The sequence below is a fragment of the Toxorhynchites rutilus genome, chromosome 1 (assembly GCF_029784135.1).
Source record: "Toxorhynchites rutilus septentrionalis strain SRP chromosome 1, ASM2978413v1, whole genome shotgun sequence".
NCBI lineage: Eukaryota > Metazoa > Arthropoda > Insecta > Diptera > Culicidae > Toxorhynchites > Toxorhynchites rutilus.
In genome coordinates this window covers 88,204,529-88,226,842 of record NC_073744.1, presented here as the reverse complement: position 1 = coordinate 88,226,842, position 22,314 = coordinate 88,204,529, and the positions used below count along the sequence as shown (strand labels likewise).

The 22,314-nt window shown below is 39.3% G+C and overlaps 2 protein-coding genes and 1 long non-coding RNA gene across 6 annotated transcripts in view; 1 reads left to right on the top strand and 2 right to left on the bottom strand.

The window, feature by feature from the left end:
- Nucleotides 1-497: 497 nt before the first annotated feature.
- LOC129762731 (uncharacterized) lies at nucleotides 498-2,979 on the bottom strand. Of its 2 annotated transcripts, XR_008740704.1 has the most exons (5): nucleotides 2,623-2,979; nucleotides 2,488-2,554; nucleotides 1,484-2,186; nucleotides 1,198-1,372; nucleotides 498-1,072 (listed from the first exon to the last, which is right to left on the bottom strand). It is a non-coding gene; the product is annotated as an uncharacterized LOC129762731 (long non-coding RNA). The 2 variants fall into 2 exon arrangements; XR_008740703.1 differs by having other exon boundaries at nucleotides 1,198-2,186.
- A 506-nt stretch (nucleotides 2,980-3,485) lies between these two features.
- LOC129762724 (DNA polymerase eta) overlaps nucleotides 3,486-22,314 on the bottom strand; it is a 104,726-nt gene continuing 85,897 nt past the window's right edge. The window contains exons 5-7 of one of the 2 annotated variants that reach the window (XR_008740702.1): nucleotides 5,178-8,069; nucleotides 4,287-4,796; nucleotides 4,060-4,198 (exon numbers count right to left, since the gene is read on the bottom strand). Coding sequence is in view for 1 of the 2 variants with exons in the window: in XM_055761242.1 (XP_055617217.1) it covers nucleotides 3,731-3,938; nucleotides 4,002-4,198 (405 nt within the window). In the remaining variant the exon portion in view is untranslated. Of the gene's footprint in view, nucleotides 3,939-4,001; nucleotides 4,199-4,286; nucleotides 4,797-5,177; nucleotides 8,070-22,314 lie in introns of those variants that run through there. The other variant, XM_055761242.1, reaches the window with a different exon arrangement.
- LOC129762728 (uncharacterized) lies at nucleotides 6,221-8,618 on the top strand. 2 transcript variants are annotated; one of them, XM_055761245.1, is made up of 2 exons: nucleotides 6,221-6,318; nucleotides 6,615-8,618. In XM_055761245.1, exon 2 carries the CDS (start codon nucleotides 6,719-6,721, stop codon nucleotides 7,598-7,600), a length of 882 nt encoding a protein of 293 aa, XP_055617220.1. In that variant the 5' UTR covers nucleotides 6,221-6,318; nucleotides 6,615-6,718; the 3' UTR covers nucleotides 7,601-8,618. The 2 variants fall into 2 exon arrangements, with proteins under 2 accessions (XP_055617220.1, XP_055617221.1); XM_055761246.1 differs by lacking the exon at nucleotides 6,221-6,318 and adding an exon at nucleotides 6,333-6,438.

The window sequence follows — 22,314 nt, the reverse complement described above, 5'->3', positions numbered from 1 at the left end:
TTATGTTTTAACATGTTTTTCAACTAGAAAATTTTCATTGCTATCGTTTTAAGATGTTTTCCTCTCGTTTTATATATGGACTGATGAATTGTTAACAAAAAAGTGTTTGTCCGCGTTCACGTTCACGGGAACTCTAAACCTACCTTTAACATGGAGTTTAAAATTAGCCACTATTCGACTATATAACCGGACCTAGTTGTAAACAACAGTAATTGATAAACTGAGAGGAAAATTTAGTATATATGACCAATTTTTTGGTAAATATTATCAATTCGCTAGTCATTTTCTACCCTACTAATCATTGGTACATCCTACGAAAAAAAAATTGGTAGACACAAATGTCAAACAAAACTACGGTTTGTAAGTCCATTGTCGGCTCAATTTCGGCTTTAGTAATGGCTGATTTGTTGGCCCTCCATTGGTTCAATATAATTGAGTAATAAAATTTATATTTCAAGTATTTTTATTCTTATTAATATTCTTATTCTATTCTCATTTTTATAAAATATTGTAAAGCTGCTCGTGCAGGCTTTTAGCGAGCGAGTTGGGTATCACAGTACTTAAAAGCGTGCTTTTGCATCAACTCGTTCTCATCTTCGAAGATGATTTGACGCTGGATATCGGCACCACGTCGTACTTACTCGAACGGGACATCAAAACAGTAACTCTCGATAAAGCATGTCGTACGCTCTTCGCTTTCTTTGATGTGGCTCACACTGGTCACGGGTGTCTCTTATTCGAATACGTTGCCAAATATGATAAACGCGTTTAACACATGCAACAGCGTTAGAACGTTTAACACATGCAACAAAATAGAACGAATTGCGTAACACAGTGCTAAATATTTTAAAAATTAATTGAGCATTTACCTATTTTTACTGGAAATCGCAATGGAAGCTGCATAGTGAAAAAATCTCTCAGTTTAGTCACATGCGGATTGATAATTGTAAATCAAAATTGTTAGTACTTGTTCTTTAAATTTAATAAGAAATTCTCCTCTCAGCCACATGCCGAGCCGGAAGTTAGCAGCAGCTGCTTGTCGCTTTAATCTTGTGACAGCGGAACATCAAATCTGCCGGAAGAAAACCCTTGTTATTAAAAATATTCCGTACATCTTTCACATATCTAACTACAAAACCGGCACCAAATCGTCTTCATTATTGCCACTATTTACCGCCTTCACCAATGGATCTTTACCTTTGTCTACTTCCTTCCTTTGGCGGATTACTTGATTGCCGATCGAATGTTTCAATCGCGCTTCTAATGATTTCCTCCGTGCTGACAATACGACCAAAATTAAAGATGTTACTGCTTGATGTGACGCTCCAAGTTCGAGCGGAGGCGATCCATTGCTGCTGTTGGTTGCGATCTGCTTATAATAGAATAAGGGGAAAAATCAAACAATAATCGGATCATCAATCAATTGTGCACGGCGACATCCGCCGTTTTTGGCCTCTGATATTTAGTTTATCTAAACGCTTACTTAGTCGTGTGAAACTTTTGCTATGGATTTCTACGGTTTCAGGCTGAAAAAGGAAAATATTTAGGTAAAATGAATCATAGGGCCCTATTATAGAAATCGAATCGAGGATTCGATACAATCACTATCACTATCACACCGAGTAAAATCTGGAATTATAGAAATCGAGGAAAACTGCTCGATTCGTTAGCAAGCTCGAATGTCAGCGGTTGTGATGAAATATTTTGAAACAAGTTCGAAATGTTTCACGAAGCACTATAGAAAGGATGCCAAATCTTTCTTTGAGGCATCTGCTATGAAAATGTATTTCCAAAAGTGTTAATATGGTTATGTTTTAGAGTAAATTGATATTCTCTCAAAGAATAAAGCTTAACAGGCGTAAGGCTCGCATGCATGTGTAATAAAAACGACAGCGTGAAACAATTTGCTTTACAAAAAATATAATTATTAGAAAATGAACTTATTCATGTATTTTCATGACTGCAATCTATGGAATTCCGAAAAGAGTCACGCACGAATTTCACTTTTTTTAGCAAAACAATTTTTGTTATTCATGAAATGCAACATGTAATTCTCTTTTAGCGTCGATTCCTTGTTGTAGCGGCGTCAATAGCTTTATTGTATTGGGGCCACCATCTGTTGCTCTAAATTCTCGCTTGTTGTGTGCTAGTGTTTTCTTTACGTTTCCCCTCATGTCAATCCAAACCTGTAATTTAAATAAAATGATTATTGTTTTGCAGGATAGCTTTAGCATATGTTATAGAAAGTTTGGAATCTTCTATAGGAGCAATGCGATCACTGCGACCATTAGATTGATCTATTGTAGTGAAAGTGGTGTAGTTTGGCATAGTATAGCAAAAAAAATAAAATTGCTGCCAACAATAACGTACTAATGTATGCTACTAGAGGTAAGCAATTTTTAGTTAGGAAATTCGGTTGAAAGAAATTCAAAGAGTATGATAAAATTTACTTATGAAAGTTATGTGTATCGTAAAAGAAATACTTACTTTCTACCAACCAAGATGCATTGGTTTTTTTTCTTCCGCCACTCATTTTCAGCCACTGAAATATGCGCTGGAAGTAAATTTTGCATTGTAAATTATAACATGATTAATATAAATAACGCTGGACTTAACACTTACCTTGTATACACTATTCTGGCAGCACAATAAAACAAATGCTGATCAAAACAAACGAACATGTGTTGCAAATTGCATATATTGAAGCGTTTCTGAAATGTTTCCCAAAGGAAAATATCAGGGATGCATACCAAAACAAAATAATTCTCTGAAGGTATGCAACAAGCGAACCAAACAACTCGAAAAGTTCTGACACTTGCAACGATAGCTATCACTCGCTCGGTGCTATCGAATTCCTCGATTTCTATAATAGTAAAACAGAGCTAACGAGCAAAATTCTTATCGCCTCGATTTCTATAATAGGGCCCATAATAAAAACCGAATGTTTACCTCCAAATTGCTTCGCTTCCATTAGAGAAATGGCAGTTGCACACACACAGTTGCCAGAAATGAAAATACTCAAGGTTACACATGCTATGAAGTAAAATGTTCGGATCATTGGTAAGGATTTACATTGCATCTGACATCAGTTTAACAAAGTTTCGGTAATATTTACAAAAAATGTGTACATTTTACAAATGTTTCGACTACTAAAGATTTGGTAGTTGCATTTACTACACTGACCCAAAAAATTGGTATATATAACGAATTTTTTGGTAAATATTACCAATGATTAGTAAATTTTTGCAATACGAATTATTCGTATATATTACACAATAACAATGGTAAACAAATGTCAAATCGGCCAGTATGACCCACTATAAGCGGTTGGTTCAACGTTGGTTTAACATATACTATGAACATATATGTAATTTGTTCAACACGGGGTCATTTGTCAGTCCAACGTCGGCTCAATGGTATTTTGATCGGGTATAGAATCGTAATATTTTCTTTTCAATTCTAATGAAAACCAATATTTTTTTTAAATTTATTGTCATCAATAAAAATTGTAAATAATTATTTCTATATAAATAAATTTGGAACTCGAGGAAGGAATCGGTCGATTTGATCCGTCAGGTCAGCTGGTATGTTTGCATCATCAACTGCTGGTATCAACGCTGTCCCCCGACTTTCGGCAGCCACTATTCTGTTACTACTATTGCTACCGGCATCATTATACACCCTAACCAAGGACACTTGTGTCACAGATGCCGGGGATGTTATCGCAGGCCTATGCTGCTGATAAAACAGTGGATGAACCGGGTATTTGTTGTTGCTGCTGCTGATGCTGCTGTTGTAACACAGCCGTACATCGGGAGATTTTCCGTTGTGGTACCGCAGGAGCAGACAGAAATTCTGGTAGTTTTTTGTTCCAGTCCAGCTTATAGAGTAACAGTTCCATTATTCGCAAGTGGTTTTCCGTGTTATACACGATTTGACTGGAAAAAATAAACAAACGCATTAACATGGAACAGTCAGACAAGGCTGGCAGGCATACTTACAAAATTTTCTCCCTAGAAGGGTGCATTAGAATATGGCACCACACTTGTATCAGTATTGTCGGTTCCTCTCTCAATTCCCGCTGGTATGCATTTGGCATATTCGCATTAGATGTATCATGATATACTTGAGCGTCATGTTGTGGTAAATTGGCAGATCCTGGGTATGCAATCGGATTGCTATGCATCACTGGCAATTCCTGTAATTACGTGGATAGTTACAAAAAAAAAAAGTTATATAAAACAAGTATCGGATATCCTACTTGAGGCTTACGACGAACGACGAACGACGAACGAACGGTTATGACCGGAATGATCGGATCTAGCAGCCCCCATAAGAACTTCTTTAGCACCGTGGCTACACATTACGGTGAGTATCTGCTCAGATCAATGTTTGTTAACCTCGTCGTGTTTCGGTGACGTCGTCCGATACATCTTATACAGATCCAGGTTCACGTTAAACATCGCTTTCTGTTTGAGCTCGTTGCAAAGTATTATAACAATCTGCGGCGCTAGCAAAGACCAAGCCCAAAGACCTGCTGGCTACGGCTGGTCAACGTTATCACCCGGCTGCCAGTTTCCGCTGCGCACGGTTCAAGCATAGCGTTCCCTGATGTATTAGCCACTGCAAGTATTGCTGACACTTATCACATTTAACCAGTTTAGAAAAATAATGGTCCACCAAATCATGCAGGTGTTTATCGGCCGAGTTATCACCATCTTCGCCAGTTATTCCCAGCACGATACCTCCACCTCCACTGGTGGGTTGCAAAGTACCACCACTGTGAATCGGTTTCTCTGCGCTCGGCGCAATTAGGTGAACCATATGTAAAAACCTTCATGTAAGGTGCATGCTGGGCTTAACAATAATAGATTCATTTCTCTCACATTTGAACTACTGGTAACACTGTCATGCAATGGTGGTACGACAGACGTCAAGTTTGACACTACGGCACAGCGGATGTGGGTACGTCAGCGCTGGCGGTCATCTTTCTCCGCAGACTCTTGACGAGGTAAGAAGTGTTTCGTAAGCTAGTCGATATCCGTGTCGATTGATTCTCAAGCAATGGCGTGAGCTGGCTTCGTACCGTTTGGCCCTGCGGACCGTAGATATTTACACTTCAGTACGGCAACGAAATGAAATAATAAGCCAAATAATAACGATTCAAAATAACTTACCTTTATAGTTGTTATCAGCACGGCGAAAATTGGAATAATGATAGATAGTTTTTCGCGGTTGCCAGGGATGACAATTGTCTTAGTTACCAATAATGCACAGTAAAATGTACCAATTGTACCGTTGGTAGGCATGTGTATTGCATCTGACATTCATTTTACTAACGGTCGGTAATATTTACAGATAAATTGTACATTCTACTAATGTTTGGCTTACCAAAGATTTGGTAGCTTATTTTAGTAATCTGTCTTCTGGGTGTAAAGTTTCTTTTAGTCATACCCCTGGTTGAAACCAAGGCGCATATATATACCAGGTGAAACAATCTTATGAAATGCACTTTCAACCATATTGGAATTGCTGTCGGTATTATTTACAAACAGCTGCCGGCGGCTCTCTACAAACGGTTACGACGCTTATTCGAATGATTCCTACTATGTTCGGCTTTCGCGAATTTATGTGAAAAAGAAGGGATGATTTTGTAGAATTTCATTCTCATCCAGTTCATCCACTACTCTCGCATGTGAAAATGCAAAAATGGCGTACCCTAGCAATAACAAAACAAACAACCCCCGCTCCACAAAACGTAATCCCCTTCTTATTGAAGTGATGATGTTGCTTCACCTGTTATACATTCATATAAGCGCCTTGGTTGAAACCAAGGTGCCTCTATATATACCAGGTGAAACAATCATATGAAATGCACTTTCAACCATATTGAAATTGCTTTCGGTATTGTTTACAAACGGCATCAGATCGCTGCCGGCGGCTGTCTACAAACTGCTACGACGCTTATTCGAACGATGCCTACTATGTTCCGCTTTCGCGAATTTTATGAAAAAGAAGGGGTGATTTTGTAGATTTTCATTCTCATTTCCACTACTCTCGCATGTGAAAATGCAAAAGTAGCGTATCCTAGCAATAACAAAACAAACAACCCCCGCTCCACAAACCGTAATCCCCTCCTTATTGAAGTGATGATGTTGCTTCACCTGTTATACATTGATATAAGCGCCTTGGTTGAAACTGAACAAAAACGAATTCGCTATAAGACTACATGCGTCAGTTCAACCATGCTCAATTTTCAATATAAACAAGCGATATGAGTCAGTGTGTCAGATATATGTAGATGTAAGAAACCAGAAGGTAAAAATATTCAGATATAAATTGTATAAATTGATTTATCGTTTACGATGTCTACCGAAACAATGTTTGAATTCGAAATAGATGAGAAAATCCATTAGGCGGTTATATAGTGATAGCAGTGTAACTAAAAGTTTAACAAACTATGCAAAACAGTTTTCATGCCCAAGCAACATTTCCGGATGAGAATGTTTTGCAAACTTGAAGACTCCTACCGATCGTTTGGAAACATGACTATCACTCATAATTGTTTTGGTTTAATTTCTGATGTTTTCAATAATTTCTAATTTTGATTCCAGCATTCAATCATATTAGCCTTGGACATGTACCAAAATTAATGCAACGATCAATCCTGTACTGAAACTGGATCTCGTGGAGAGACATACGGTGATAACGTCACAATATGGAAACTGAAGAGGGAACAGCGCTCCTATCAGAAAACGAGTTAGTTCCTGGTGTATGGACAGATGTAACTAAAGGACTGCGAAAAGAACGTATAAGTTTCCGTTTTATGTCAATGACGAAGCCATCGTATCTGTCACGTTGTCTAATAACGATAACGAATATAAGTGGCTTGAGTGGAAGAAAATCAAATATACTGAAACCAAGAGAGGAAATTGTAGAACAATGGATTGAAATTGGTACTGGTATTACACCAGTTGATTGCTATATTGAGTTATTTTTGATACAAATGCTAACCAATGAAACTAGCAAATGCGTTATCTCTTGCAAAAATTGCGAAATCAGCTTTATACTAAACTTACTGAGGATAGAGGACCATGGATATTACCACGATAAATCTCCAGAACAGATGTTGACTCTTGCTAAACAATACAAAGAAAATGGGGTTAAGATGTTTCCCGAATATACACTGTTCGCACACCGCTACTTCAATCTTGCGTCTAAGTGCTTACTGGCTTGTTCTCCGTTGGAAGATCTTGAACCTCTAGAAAAGAAACATGACACAACTCGTGAAATGCAATCTCTCCTTGAAGTTCTCTATCTAAATATTTCCGCTTGCCTTATTAGGCAATGTAGATATGATGAGGTGCTTCATGTTCTTGGATATCTTGAAAAAGTAGAAAAACCGTTGGACAAAGCTATATATCGTAAAGCTTCGGCGCAATTCCACATCAAGCTTTACAAAGAGGCAATTAGCACACTAGAACGAATCGATTATACCACAAACAAGGATTGCATGGCGTTATATCAGCGAATAAAAATAGCTAAGCAACAGGAAGACATAAAGTACAGCAACATGGTGAAAAAAATGTTTGTCGGTTGATTTATCCCCTATGTATGCCACAGGGCATTGAGGTGAGAGTATTTTAAGAAACCGTTCAAATGTACGAGTATTTTTATTTTCGTCACATAATAATAATACATTCTTTGGAAGGAAAATATATGTTTCAACAAACTGAATTTCCGAAAAAATTGTATTCGTTCTCAATATATAATTCTTGATGTGAACCTACTATTGAAATCGGTTTATATCGTTCATGCCAATTTAAACCTGAAACATTCACCTTTATTTCGTGCGGCGAATGACGTGAGATAGCAAAATATCTCCCTTTATTGTGGAAGCCGCTTTGTTAATACGCCCGTCGATTCGTCGATTCGGCGATCCCCTCGTACAGTACACAGTAGCAATGTAACTGCTTACTGATCGTTCGTCGTTCGTCGATCGTTCAGTCTGCTTGACCATCACGTAACGATCGTGATCTGTCAGGGTACGATGATCAGCATTTTTTTATCTGCGACGAACACAAAAGAAAAGATTACTTGCAAAAATCATTAAGCCATACGATCCTGTATTTGATAATAATTTCTAATAACTAGTGCTAGTGCTTATTTACCTAAATTATCTAAAATTATTTTTTATAAAGACTAGGATAAAAGGTAACAAATAGGTTGAGTTTTCAATGAATTTATCTTAAAAGATTTCTCCTTAATGATAGATTACAGCTACAACTAGAAACTAAGAAGAAATTATCTACATCTACTGCTTATTAAACTATGCTAAACCTACAATTTACCATATCGGTTAGAATCGAACATTGAATCTATTCTACAATTCGTCATATATTAGGCTGTCGAAAAAGTCCTGCGGTATTTCCACGAGGTGTCGTTGTAAGCGCGTAGTTCTAGTTGTATTCATTGTATCGAGTCATACTATAGCTTGTTGGAAAGGTACGCGCTATAATATAGTCATTGACAGTGTTTTGTTTGGTTAAGTCGTTCGTGAGTTATAGTGTCGCAAATATGGAGCAAAATAAAGAGAAAATCCGACATATTTTACAGTACTACTATGACAATTTTTTTTTTTATTTCTGTATTATAGTGACTTTCAACACATTTGGCTGGTTCGTCACTTTTACCTTCCATTTCGGAAGAATGTCGGGAGTGAGAATTGAACTCGTGACCTTTAGCGTGAGAGGTATGGATGTTACCGCTACGCCAGATCGCCTCCGACTACTATGACAAAGGCAAAAATGCATCTCAAGCTGCCAATAAAATTTGTGCAGTTTATGGACCCGATACAGTTTCCATTTCCACCGCACAACGATGGTTTCAACGTTTTCGTTCTGGTGTAGAGGTTGTCGAAGATGCGCCACGCTCCGGAAGGCCTGTCGTCGAAAATTGCGACAAAAACGCTGAATTAGCCGAGAAAGACCGGCATAGTAGCAGCCGTAGCATCGGCCAAGAGCTGGGGATAAGTCATCAAACCGTTATTAACCATTTGAAGAAGGTTGGATTCACAAAGAAGCTCGATGTATGGGTGCCACACACGTTGACGCAAAAAAACATCTTTGACCGTATCGACGCATGTGAATCGCTGCTGAATCGCAACAAAATCGACCCGTTTCTGAAGCGGATGGTGACTGGCGATGAAAAGTGGGTCACTTACGACAACGTAAAGCGCAAACGGTCGTGGTCGAAGCCCGCTGAAGCGGCTCAGACGGTGGCCAAGCCCTCATTAACGGCCAGGAAGATTCTGCTGTGTGTTTGGTGAGATTGTCAAGGAATAATCTATTATGAGCTGCTTCCCTATGGCCAAACGCTCAATTCGGACCTGTACTGCCAACAACTGGACCGCTTGAAGGTAGCACTCATGAAGAAGAGGTCATCTTTGATAAACAGAGGCCGCATTGTCTTCCATCAGGACAACGCCAGGCCACACACTTCTTTGGTGACGCGCCAGAAGCTCCGGGAGCTCAGATGGGAGGTTCTTTTGCATCCGCCGTATAGTCCGGACCTTGCACCAAGTGACTACCACCTGTTTTTGTCCATGGCGAACGAGCTAGGTAGTCAGAAGTTAGCCACAAAAGAGGTCTGTGAAAATTGGCTATCCGAGTTTTTTTTTGTCAATAAGGAAGCGAGCTTCTATAACATGGGTATTATGAAGTTGGCATCTCGTTGGGAACAAGTCATCGAACAAAACGGCGCATATTTGACTTAAAACAGATGATTGTAACTAATTTTATGAACAAATGAAAATTTAAAAAAAATACCGCAGGACTTTTTTGACAGCCTAATATATACATTTTTTTTTATTTTCAATAGCACTTTATTTAAGATAGATTACAACAAATTATACGCTTCCAGTGAGAACAAATCTCTTTAAAAGAAGCACACTATCCTATTTTATAGTTAATTCAAAAACTAATTCATAACACAAATTCAACTGTTTCCAATATTTATGTTTAAAATGACAAACTATGAGACTATGGTCGGTCAAAAGATGATAATGAAGGAGGATGACTTGGCGTATCGGTTGACAGCTACGGATGTGCGGTTTTCATAAGCAGGAAGTGATTGCAGTTGAGGTGTTTCCTGGCAAAAATGGGAGTTCCGCTTGGCCTTCGCGCCAGGAAGCAGTACAACCGACAGATGTCCATGGCGTATAGAGGACGGGATTGTATCACGAAGATGCATCAGCAGATGACCTAGTTGCAGGTTGGGCGGTGGCAGCGGCACAGAAGAGGCATGGTCAAGGATGGAAGTCTTCAATCGTGTTCGTTGTCCGCGTGAAAAAATGCTCCGGCAGAACTGATGTTTTTGACGGATTATATACATTGCGTGGACGAGGCATGATCGAGGGAGTTCTAGAACTGTTTAGGCTACATTAGGCGCGCAGTATCACTGGCTTCGGCCAGACATATACCAGTATTTTACCTTACAAAATCTATTTTCCGCTTGGTGTCGGGATGCTGCTCCAGTGACCGTTAAGTTTCCCGCTTGATCGCTGCGTCAGGATACTACATTACAGATTGTTGTTCACGGGAAGAATTACTCGAGTAGAACAAAAGCATTTCACATCGAGAAAACGATGTCGAATGCCTTAAAATACAACCATTGAAGTTTACAAGACCAGGAGCGTCAAATATATCTCAGAACGTTCTGTTTCAGCTTGGTACGAACGACGGCTTTGAAAGTTTTAATACGGCGAATACTTTTTATCTGTTCCGTAAGGTTGTTGTACAGCTTGGTTCCTAGATAGGTAAACCTTTTCTTCCCTAGTTCCGTGTTTGATCTCATTACAGCAAAATTTCCGGCTCGTCTGGTTACTCGTGTCAAAAAACTCGTAAAACTGTATTATGATGTAATGAAGAGTCACTGATGATTTTTTTGCATTTGTTCCAAGATTTGCAATTCATGAAGTGCTTTTATTGGAAGCAGTGAATCATTTATGTTTGAGTACAAGTTAGCGGTGGGATACAAGAACGGTTTCCGCAGAACAACTTTTAAGCATCGGTTTTGTAGAACTTGCAACTCTCGCAGATTTGATTTGCTAGCAGAACCCCAGTTTGCCACGAGATACTGCAGTCGGGAATGAACTAATCCAAAATACATGTTTTTTAGGCATAATTGTGGCATAAACGGTGAAATTTTCCGTAACAAACCGCACAAGGAGCCAACTTTCCTTTTCAAAGAATTGATATGTGCAGTCCATCGCATAGTGTAATCTAAGGTTAGTCCTAAGAACTCGTACTGAGAAACTTCTTCCAAATCATGGCCATGAATCGTGATCGGAGTATGATCAGGAATATTTCTCCTAGGACTGTGTATCATCATGTACTTCGTTTTCATTAGATTTAGGGACAATACATTTTCGTTGAAGAACTCCAACAATGTTTCCAGGTCTTCTTTGATATGATTACGGATAGTTCCAGTATCTGTACCGGGATAAAAGACAGCGGTGTCATCAGCAGAGTCGCAATTTACCATGAAGCTTTAGTTTTGCTAGGTCGTTAATGAAGAGCAAAAATAATATAGGGCCCAAATTGCTTCCTTGCGGTACTCCAGTTGAGATGTGTCGTAACGTGCTACAGCAATCTCCAATTGTTACAAATTGACAACGGTTTGTAAGATAGCTTTCCAATAAATTCCCGACATTACCTCTCATACCATATGCTTCCATCTTCTTAATAAGTAGCTGATGATCCACCGTATCGAAAGCCTTTTTTAAATCGATGAATAAGGCTCCAACATGTTTTTTATTATCTAAAGCCTCATAAATCTCTTCAACTAGTTCATTACACGCAGTCAACGTACTAGAACCTTGCCTAAACCCAAATTGATGGTTGTATAATATACGATTATGAGTGATGAATTCCACAATCCTGAACACAATAAGTTTTTCTAGTATTTTATCCATTATAGATAATGTGGATATAGGTCTGTAATTATTCATGTTCTTCGGATCACCTGACTTATAGATGGGCACTACACGAGCAATTTTAAGGCAGCCCGGGAATTGGCCAGTATAGATAATTTCATTAAATACGTCTACCAGCAGTGACGAGTAAAACTCATGATGTTTTTTGATGAATGACACTGGCATAGAGTCTGGTCCAGATGCTTTCTTAGAATCCAATTGGTGATTGGTTGATCTACTCTGTACTCTCAGCAAGGTTTTGGAGAAGCTTGTTCACACAGTTCTCTACCGAGTTGCGACTCCCATCATCTCCAGTAGTCAGCACGGATTTGTGAAACACCGTTCAACAACATCGAACTTAATGTGCTATGTATCAGCGTTGTCACTTGAATTGGAATCGAAGCAGCAGGTTGATTCAATTTATATAGATTTTGCGAAGGCTTTTGACACAGTACCGCATAAGCTGATCGTTGATAAAATGGGTCACACTGGATTTCCCTCGTGGATAACGGAATGGCTCTATTCGTACCTGTCAAATCGTAACGCATACGTTATGGTGAATTCTGTGCGTTCCAGAACTTTCGACATTCCTTCTGGCGTACCCCAAGGCAGTGTTCTCGGCCCTCTTATTTTTATTATCTTCATCAATGATCTTTGCCTGTTACTCTCCTCATCCAATCTTTCGTTTGCCGATGACTTAAAACTATTTCGTGTCATAGTTTCACCAGATGACTGTGCTGCTCTGCAAAACGACATAAATCGTTTGCTTGTCTGGTGTGGCGACAACGGAATGCGAGTTAACTGCAAAAAATGCAAAGTGATATCCTTCTCCCGTTGTAGTAACGTTTTAGTCCATCAATACAACATGGAATCAGTTGCCTTAGAGCGTATCAATTCAATATGCGGTCTCGGTGTTACTATTGATTCGAAGCTAAGATTTCATGAACACATCAACATTATAACAGCTAAGGCGTATACAGTGCTTGGTTTCATCCTGCGTCATACATCTGAATTTACTGATGTTTATTGCCTCAAGACGCTATTTTGTTCGCTTGTGCGAAGTATTTTGGAATATGCTTCCCCGGTTTGGTGTCCTTACCAAGTTACTTAGCAAGACTCTGTTTGCGATTGAGAAAATTCAAAGAAAATTCGTGCGTTTCGCTTTGCGCTCTCTCCCGTGGAACGATCCGGTCAATCTACCCTGTTATGACTTGTGTGAAGTTAGCGGATCAAAGTTCAGCGCATAAAAGTTTTTGTTGCATGCAAGTTTCTCTTCAACGTCTTGTTGGATTTAAAGAATAATGAATTATTTAAATTGAAATAAAATGATTGTTTATTAGATAACTTCCTTCGAAATCATGCTCATTTGTTAGAGAAATAATACATTCATCTTTGAACATGTATCATTTTCTTCTAGGTCGTGTCAGATAAAAGTTATAGAGAGAAACGTGACGAGAAACGAGAGAAACAATATGTATGGTATATAGGAAAATATACCATACATATTGTGCTCCCGTGGCCGAGTGGTTAGCGTCATAACTAACATGCCGGGTGTTCGGGTTCGATTCCCGTTCTGGTCGGGGGAATTTTTCGTCAAAGAAATTTCCTCCGACTTGCACTGTGATCACGCGTATACTAGAGCTTGCCACTCAGAATGCATTGCAAGGCGTGTTATTTGGCATAGAAATCTCAACTAAGTACTAATAAAAATGACGCAAGTAATACTACGTTGAGACGGCGAAGTTCCTCTAGGAACGTTAGTGCCATTGAAGAAGAAGAATACCATATATTAAAAATCAAAAAAAGTTGTTCGAAACATAAAAATACGCTTATCTGGGGATAGTCTCATTCAATAGAGAATTGTTTCACCTATATTCAGCCAGAATTTCAATTTTTTTTATCTGGTCTAAAAAAAGTTATAGACTGAAAAGTGAACATGGGTAATGAATTTATATATGAAAAACAAGCCAATTTTTGAAAATCATAAAAAGGTGTTCGAAACACAAAAATACGCTTATCTGGGCATAAGCTTATTTGATAGAGAATTGTTTCACCTATGTTCAGCCCGAATTTCAATTTTTTTTATCGGGTCTAAAAAAAGTTATAGAATGAAACATGAACACGGGTAATGAATTTATATAAGAAAAACAAACCAAATTTTGAAAATCAAAATAAGGTGCTCGAAACATAAAAATTCGCATATCCGGGGATAGGCTTATTCGATAGAGAATTCGGCCGTTCTACGCATAGTTGTCCCATTTTCCAAACACAGCAACTAAGGAAAACGCAATCAAAGTTTTCTCGCATATTTGTCTCCCAAAATCTTTAAGCATTTCAATTTAGCAATACACCAGGTTTTTTATAAGCACTATACTATTGTTTAATGAAATGTGATGAGATCCCATCACTGAATCAATTAAGCTTGATCACGGGTTTACAAATTCATGGCGGGACTGTTATGCCTGAAGTATCAACATGGGACAATTGAACTTGATGTTGTTTTTTGATATACTGGGAACAAACAATTTTTTTTTTGTGTTTTTTCGAAAAATTATGCATAGAAACATCGTTTTATGATCATTCGCTATCCAACTCTTGACGAGTAAAGTTCAGTGTCGGTATTGTGCGTTGCCACTTTTGCTATTGTGCTATTGGTACGAGTGAAGGTCATTGCTGTCCGCTTTCGACCTGACCTTTTGTGAAGTGGAACAAAGGAAGCAGCGCTCTTGCAGCGAGCCGGATTGCGGCTGTTGAACTGATTCGGCATAACGGGATCGCCATCGCGTGACTGTCGCAAACGGGATTCATCATCACGTGGCTGCGTAAGCTATTCTTGCGCTATTGTGTTGTCTCCGTAGCGCGTAGCCTCTGTCTCTCCCTGATTAGGGCAGTAGAGCGCATTATTGGAACAACTTATATATTAAGGTACACATATTTATTATTAATATTATTATTCAATTCATTTGTTCATTGTTTGATATTATTATCATAATTTTTTTTTGCTATTTTTTTAAAGATTATTGTTAAAATCAATAATAATTTAGAAATAATACAGAAATTTTTGTAAAATGGAGAATAGTGGAGGATCTCCAGAGATGGAGATCTCCGATAATGAATCTCATATAAGATCTGGGAAAAAACATAAACGAGTCCCTCATAAGGAAGATAATTCTTCTGGGGACGAATCCGCTCATCCTACCAAGCCCCCCTCTAAGAAAATTGCAAGCCTCCCTTGTCAACCCACTGTTACTTCCACTCCCCCTCTCCCATCATCGATTTCGCTTCCCCCTTCTGATGCTTCCGATCCAACCCAATCCTCGTCCTCGTCCTCATCCTCATCCTCGTCCTCGTCCTCGTCCTCGTCTTCCCCCTCTGTTGTCTCCGCTCCACGTGTCAGAGTTTATCCAGAAGATGCACCTGGAACTGGCCCTTGGGTTGTTTTCCTCCGGCCAAAACCGAAAGGAAAAAACCTTAACGTGATTCAGATCATGAAAGATCTGGCCAGATACACTTCTGTATCTGAAATTCGCAGGGTTAGACCGAACAAATTGCGAGTTGTCGTGAATGAACGGAAACACGCAAACGAGATTGTTGCTGATCAACATTTCACTCTCGAATGTCGAACATTTATACCCTCTCATAACGTAGAAATTGAGGGGGTGATAACTGAAACGGGTCTGACGAGCGAACAAATAAAAGCAGAAGGAAAAGGAAAGTTCAAGAAGCTCCCCTCAATGGAAGTGAAAATCTTGGACTGTCGCCAACTCGGGAAACTTTCCCATGATGGGGACCAAACTAAATTTACGCCGTCCGACTCGTTTCGAGTCACCTTTGCTGGTGCCGCCCTCCCTGACTACGTTATGGTGGACAAATTGAGACTACCTGTGCGACTCTTCGTGCCAAAGCCCATGACTTGCAACAAATGCAAGTCAGTCGGTCACACTTCGGATTATTGTGCCAACAAGGAGCGCTGTGCCACTTGCGGAGAGCAACATGAGGGGAAATCCTGCAGTGCGACTGAGCATAAATGTCCATATTGCAGGGGATCCCCACACGAGCTCTCAGTTTGTGAAAATTACAAGAGTCGCTGGGAGAAACAGAAGCGCACTTTGAAGGAACGCTCGAAACGCACTTTTGCGGATATTTTAAAGGGCGCTTCTCCACTGGCCCAACAACAACAACCAATCAACACACAATATGTCTTCGCCACGTTGCCCGTTGACGAAATAGAAGCGGACACAGCTAACGGGGGCACACCGTTCATTTTCCAAGGGAATCCCCGGCGCAAAAATGTGACCACTCCCAAAGTTCAAGGACAAGCCCCTCCGGTGATACCCCCTGTTAGCATGCCTAAAAAATCGAGTGCAGCGGACAAGCAAAATCAGGTTCCTCCTGGTTTCCGTGGGAATAATTCACCTTCGAATGGCCCAGCACTCGAGGGGACATCAAAAACTGTCCCTGTTATTCCGTCCAGTTCAACTTCCCAATCGGGATTTATAAAGTTGTCTGACCTTTTGGACCAAATCTTCAAGTGTTTTAATGTTTCTGACTCCATCAGAACCCTTGTCATCTCAATGCTTCCAGTATTAAAGACAATTTTGCAACAATTGATGCAAACATGGCCCCTCCTTGCAATGATTATCTCTCTTGATGTCTAATTCAAATAGAGAGGTCGGAGATATCACTGTTTTACAGTGGAATTGTCGTAGTCTTATCCCTAAATTGGATACATTCAAAATTTTAATTCATAACTACAATTGTGATGTTTTTGCTCTGTCCGAAACTTGGCTTTCTTCGCGAGATGATATCTCTTTCCACGATTTTAATATTATACGCTTGGACCGTGATGATAGATACGGAGGGGTGCTTTTGGGGATCAATAAGTGCCACTCATTTTTTAGAATTGACCTTCCACCTATTGGAGGGATCGAAGCTGTTGCTTGTCATGCAAACATCAGAGGCAAAGACCTCTGTATTGTCAGCTTGTATTGGCCTCCGAGAGCTGCGGTTAGCCGCAAACAACTTGATTACATGTGCTCACTCCTTCCTGAGCCACGATTGATCTTGGGAGACTTCAACTCTCACGGAACTGCCTGGGGGGAACAGTACGACGACAATCGTTCATTGTTGATATATGACCTTTGTAACAGCTTCAATATGACCGTTTTGAACACTGGGGAAACAACACGTGTACCTAAACCTCCTGCTAACCCAAGTGCTCTTGACCTCTCGCTTTGCTCGAATTCACTATCGTTAGATTGCAAGTGGAATGTAATCCAGAACCCCAACGGTAGTGATCACTTGCCAATCAAAATTTCCATCACCATTGGGTTGAATTCTTCTGAATCTATAAACATGGCATATGACCTCACAAGACACATTGATTGGAAAAAATATGCGGACGCGATTGCTCTAGCCATCAATTCCAGAGATGGTTTACCTCCATTGGAGGAGTATAACTTCCTTTCTCGTTTGATCTATGACAGCGCGGTTCGCGCTCAAACGAAACCCATCCCAGGTTCCACTATTCGTCGAAGGCCTCCCAATCTATGGTGGGATAGCCAATGTTCCAAGCTTTATGTAGAAAAATCGAATGCATTTAAAGCTTTTCGGAAACGTGGAACCCCTGAAAATTTTCAAACGTATTTAGCCCTTGAAGATCAATTTAAAAACTTAATCAAAGGGAAAAAACGTGCTTATTGGCGAAATTTCGTGGAAGGTTTGTCACGAGAAACGTCAATGAAAAAATTATGGAAAGTGGCTCGAAACATGAGAAATCGCTCTTCAACGAATGAAAGCGAAGAATATTCACATCGATGGATTTTTAATTTTGCACGGAAGGTTTGTCCTGATTCCGCTCCTGTGCAAAAAATTGTTCGAGATATACCACAAGGTAGGTGCGATCTTGATTCCGAGTTTTCGATGGTAGAATTCTCTCTTGCTCTGCTCTCATGTAACAATTCTGCTCCAAGATCGGATATAATTAAGTTCAACTTGCTGAAAAACCTCCCTGATGTGGCGAAACATCGCTTGTTGAATTTATTCAATCGGTTTCTGGAGAATAATATTGTTCCAGATGATTGGAGACAAGTACGAGTTATAGCTATTCAAAAACCCGGAAAACCCGCGTCCGACTTCAATTCGTACCGCCCAATAGCAATGCTGTCTTGTATACGGAAATTGTTGGAGAAAATGATCTTGTTTCGCCTTGATCGATGGGTTGAAACGAATGGCCTACTCTCAGATACACAATATGGGTTCCGCAGGGGCAAGGGGACGAATGATTGTCTTGCGTTGCTTTCTTCAGAAATTCAAATGGCTTACGCCAAAAAAAAAACAAATGGCTTCAGTATTCTTGGACATAAAGGGGGCCTTCGATTCTGTTTCAATAGAGGTTTTGTCGGACAAATTACACTCTCGGGGTCTGCCGCCTCTATTGAATAATATGTTATATAACTTGCTTTGTGAGAAACATTTGAACTTTTCTCACGGAGATTCGGCAGTAAGTCGGGTCTCTTACATGGGCCTCCCCCAGGGCTCATGTTTAAGCCCCCTTTTGTACAACTTCTATGTAAGCGACATCGACAATTGCCTTACACAAAATTGCAGCCTAAGACAACTTGTAGATGATGGAGTGGTGTCTGTCGTAGGATCAAACGAATCCGACCTGCAAGGACCCTTACAAGATACTTTGAACAATTTTTCAACCTGGGCCATTGGGCTAGGGATCGAATTCTCCACGGAGAAAACAGAGATGGTGGTTTTTTCTAGGAAGCATAGACCAGCAAAACCAAAGCTTCAACTTTTGGGTAAACCGATCACTCATGCTATGTCATTCAAGTATCTTGGGGTCTGGTTCGACTCCAAATGTACTTGGGGGGCCCATATTAGGTATCTGAGTAAAAAATGCCAACAAAGAATAAACTTTCTCCGTACAATTACCGGCACCTGGTGGGGAGCCCACCCAGAAGATCTTATAATGTTGTATCGAACAACTATTCTCTCAGTGATGGAGTATGGCAGTTTCTGTTTTCAATCAGCTGCCAAAACACACCTCATTAAACTCGAGCGAATTCAGTATCTTTGTCTCCGTATCGCGATGGGATGTATGCCCTCAACGCATACCATGAGTCTCGAGGTTTTGGCAGGCCTACTCCCACTAAAAGATCGCTTCAATTTATTATCTCTTCGGTTCTTCATCCGGTGTAAGGTCATGAACCCATTGGTGATCGGAAATTTTGAGCGGCTGATCGAGCTAAATTTTCACTCCGGATTCATGAGTTCATATCATGAATTCATCTCCATGCAGGTTGATCCTTCTTCGTATATTCCCAACCGTGTTTGTTTCCCTGACTACATCAATTCCTCTGTGCATTTTGATCTGTCCATGAAGCAAGATATCCATGGATATTCAGATTACCAACGATCGAGGATCGCTCCAACGATCTTCGATGAAAAGTATGGGGGTATCAATTGCGATAATATGTACTTTACTGATGGGTCCACTATAAACGAGTCCACAGGATTTGGAGTGTTCAACGAATTTTTTAGCACCTCACACAGTCTTCAGAATCCTTGCTCAGTGTATATTGCTGAATTGGCAGCAATTCATTGGGCGCTGGACAGCGTCGCCTCACGACCTGTTGAACACTATTACATTGTAACGGATAGTCTTAGCTCTGTCGAAGCTATCCGTTCAGTGAGGCCGGAAAAGCACTCGCCGTACTTCCTTGAGAGAATACGAGAAATTTTGAGTGCTTTATCCAGACGCTGTTATGTCATTACCTTTATCTGGGTCCCTTCACATTGCTCCATTCCGGGTAATGAGAGGGCTGACTCATTAGCAAAGGTAGGTGAAATTGAAGGCGATATTTATCAGCGTCAAATCGCCTTCAATGAATTTTATTCTTTTGTCCGCAAAAATACCATCGCTAACTGGCAACGCAAGTGGAATGAAGATGAATTGGGCCGGTGGTTTCACTCGATTATCCCTAAGGTTAGCCTCAAACCGTGGTTCAAAAGTCTGGACTTGAGTCGGGACTTTATTCGCACCTTCTCCCGACTCATGTCCAATCACTGTTCGTTAGATGCACTACTCTTCCGTTTCAATCTTGCCAGCAGCAATCTCTGCGTTTGTGGCCAAGGTTATCACGACATCGAGCACATTGTTTGGTCGTGCGAGGTGTATCTGGTCGCCAGATCGAATTTAAAAAACTCCCTTCGGGCCCGAGGAAGACAGCCCAATGTGCCGGTGAGAGATGTGTTGGCTCGGTTAGACCTTGATTACATGTCCCATATATATGTTTTCCTTAAAGCTATAGATCTTCGTGTGTGATTGCCCCTACATCCTTATACCCTCCTTTCCTTCCTTTGCGGGTAATTCGTTCCCTTGCTATAAATAGTAGAATAAGTTGAAATGTAAATACACTATAGATATACGAATAGATTTATAAATTGAGTGTTCATCAACATTGTTACAATTTCCTTATATCCCATCCTTCTCCTAAAAATATGTCACCCTCCTAAACTCGAGTACACCGCGAGTAATCGGTTTTCCACCTTACTAACCATAGATGTAAGAAAATTGTTTATATATATAGTTTTAAAATTATATTTAAGAATTCGGCTCCTTTAAACTTAAGTAACTGAGCCTGTAAAAATAAACGAATTAAAAAAAAAAAAATCGTTTTATGAAGAAATGAGTGATCTGCGACACCTTCGCAGAATAGGAAAATCATTGTTATCAGGCATTCGCGAACAAGGTGTACACGTGTTCTGTTAAACTTTTTCTTATTTTCTTGAGAATTAGTTCGTTCTTCCAAAGCAGAAAAGAGTGCATTAGGCCTGCTGGAGGTGTGACATGAAATTCTTGTTCTTGAACCGACTTATTCGATATGGATCTACAAAAAATACATGGAGGGACAGTTATGGATAGAATATCAACATGGGACAATTGAACTCGATGTTGTTTTCTTTTAAGTTGGGAATAAACTATATGTTTTTTTGTGTTTTTCAGTAAAATTATGCATAAAAACAATGTTTTATGAAGAAAAGTGAGAATCGTCAAAAAGTAACATGGGACAACTATGCGTAGAACGGCAGAATTGTTTCACCAATCTTCAGTCAGAATTTCAATTTTTTTATCGGGACTAAAAAAAGTAATAGACTGAAAAGTGAACATGGGTAATGAATTTATATAAGAAAAACAAGCCAAATTTTGAAAATCAAAAAAAGTTGTTTGAAACATAAAAATACGGTTATATGGAAGAATGTTTATTCGATAGAGAATTGTTTCACCTATCTTCAGCCAGAATTTCAAATTTTTTCAATCGGGTCTAAAGAAAGTTATTGACTGGAACATGGACTTGTGTGATGGGTTTGTTTGAGAAAAACATACCAAATTTTGAAAATCAAAAAAAGTTGTTCGAAACATAAAAATGCGCTTATTTGGAAGAATGTTTATTCGCTAGAGAATTGTTTCACCTATCTTCAGCCAGAATTTCAATTTTTTTTATCGGGTCTAAAGAAAGTTATTGACTGAAACGTGAACTTGTGTGATGGGTTTGTATGAGAAAAACATACCAAATTTTGAAAATCGAAAAAAGTTGTTCGAAACATGAAAATGCGCTTATTTGGAAGAATGTTTATTCGATAGAGAATTGTTTCACTTATCTTCAGCCAGAATTTCAATTTTTTTTATCGGGTCTAGAGAAAGTTATTGACTGAAACGTGAACTTGTGTGATGGGTTTGTATGAGAAAAACATACCAAATTTTGGAAATCGAAAAAAGTTGTTCGAAACATAAAAATGCGCTTATTTGGAAGAATGTTTATTCGCTAGAGAATTGTTTCACCTATCTTCAGCCAGAATTTCAATTTTTTTTATCGGGTCTAAAGAAAGTTATTGACTGAAACGTGAACTTGTGTGATGGGTTTGTATGAGAAAAACATACCAAATTTTGAAAATCGAAAAAAGTTGTTCGAAACATGAAAATGCGCTTATTTGGAAGAATGTTTATTCGATAGAGAATTGTTTCACTTATCTTCAGCCAGAATTTCAATTTTTTTAATCGGGTCTAGAGAAAGTTATTGACTGAAACGTGAACTTGTGTGATGGGTTTGTATGAGAGAAACATACCAAATTTTGAAAATCAAAAAATGTTGTTCGAAACATGAAAATGCGCTTATTTGGAAGAATGTTTATTCGATAGAGAATTGTTTCACCTATCTTCAGCCAGAATTTCAATTTTTTTAATCGGGTCTAAAGAAAGTTATTGACTGAAACGTGAACTTGTGTGATGGGTTTGTATGAGAAAAACATACCAAATTTTGGAAATCGAA

Excerpts from the sequence above, each read along its gene's own strand:
- LOC129762728 (XM_055761245.1), top strand. The coding sequence starts at position 6,719 with ATGGAAACTGAAGAGGGAACAGCGCTCCTATCAGAAAACGAGTTAGTT.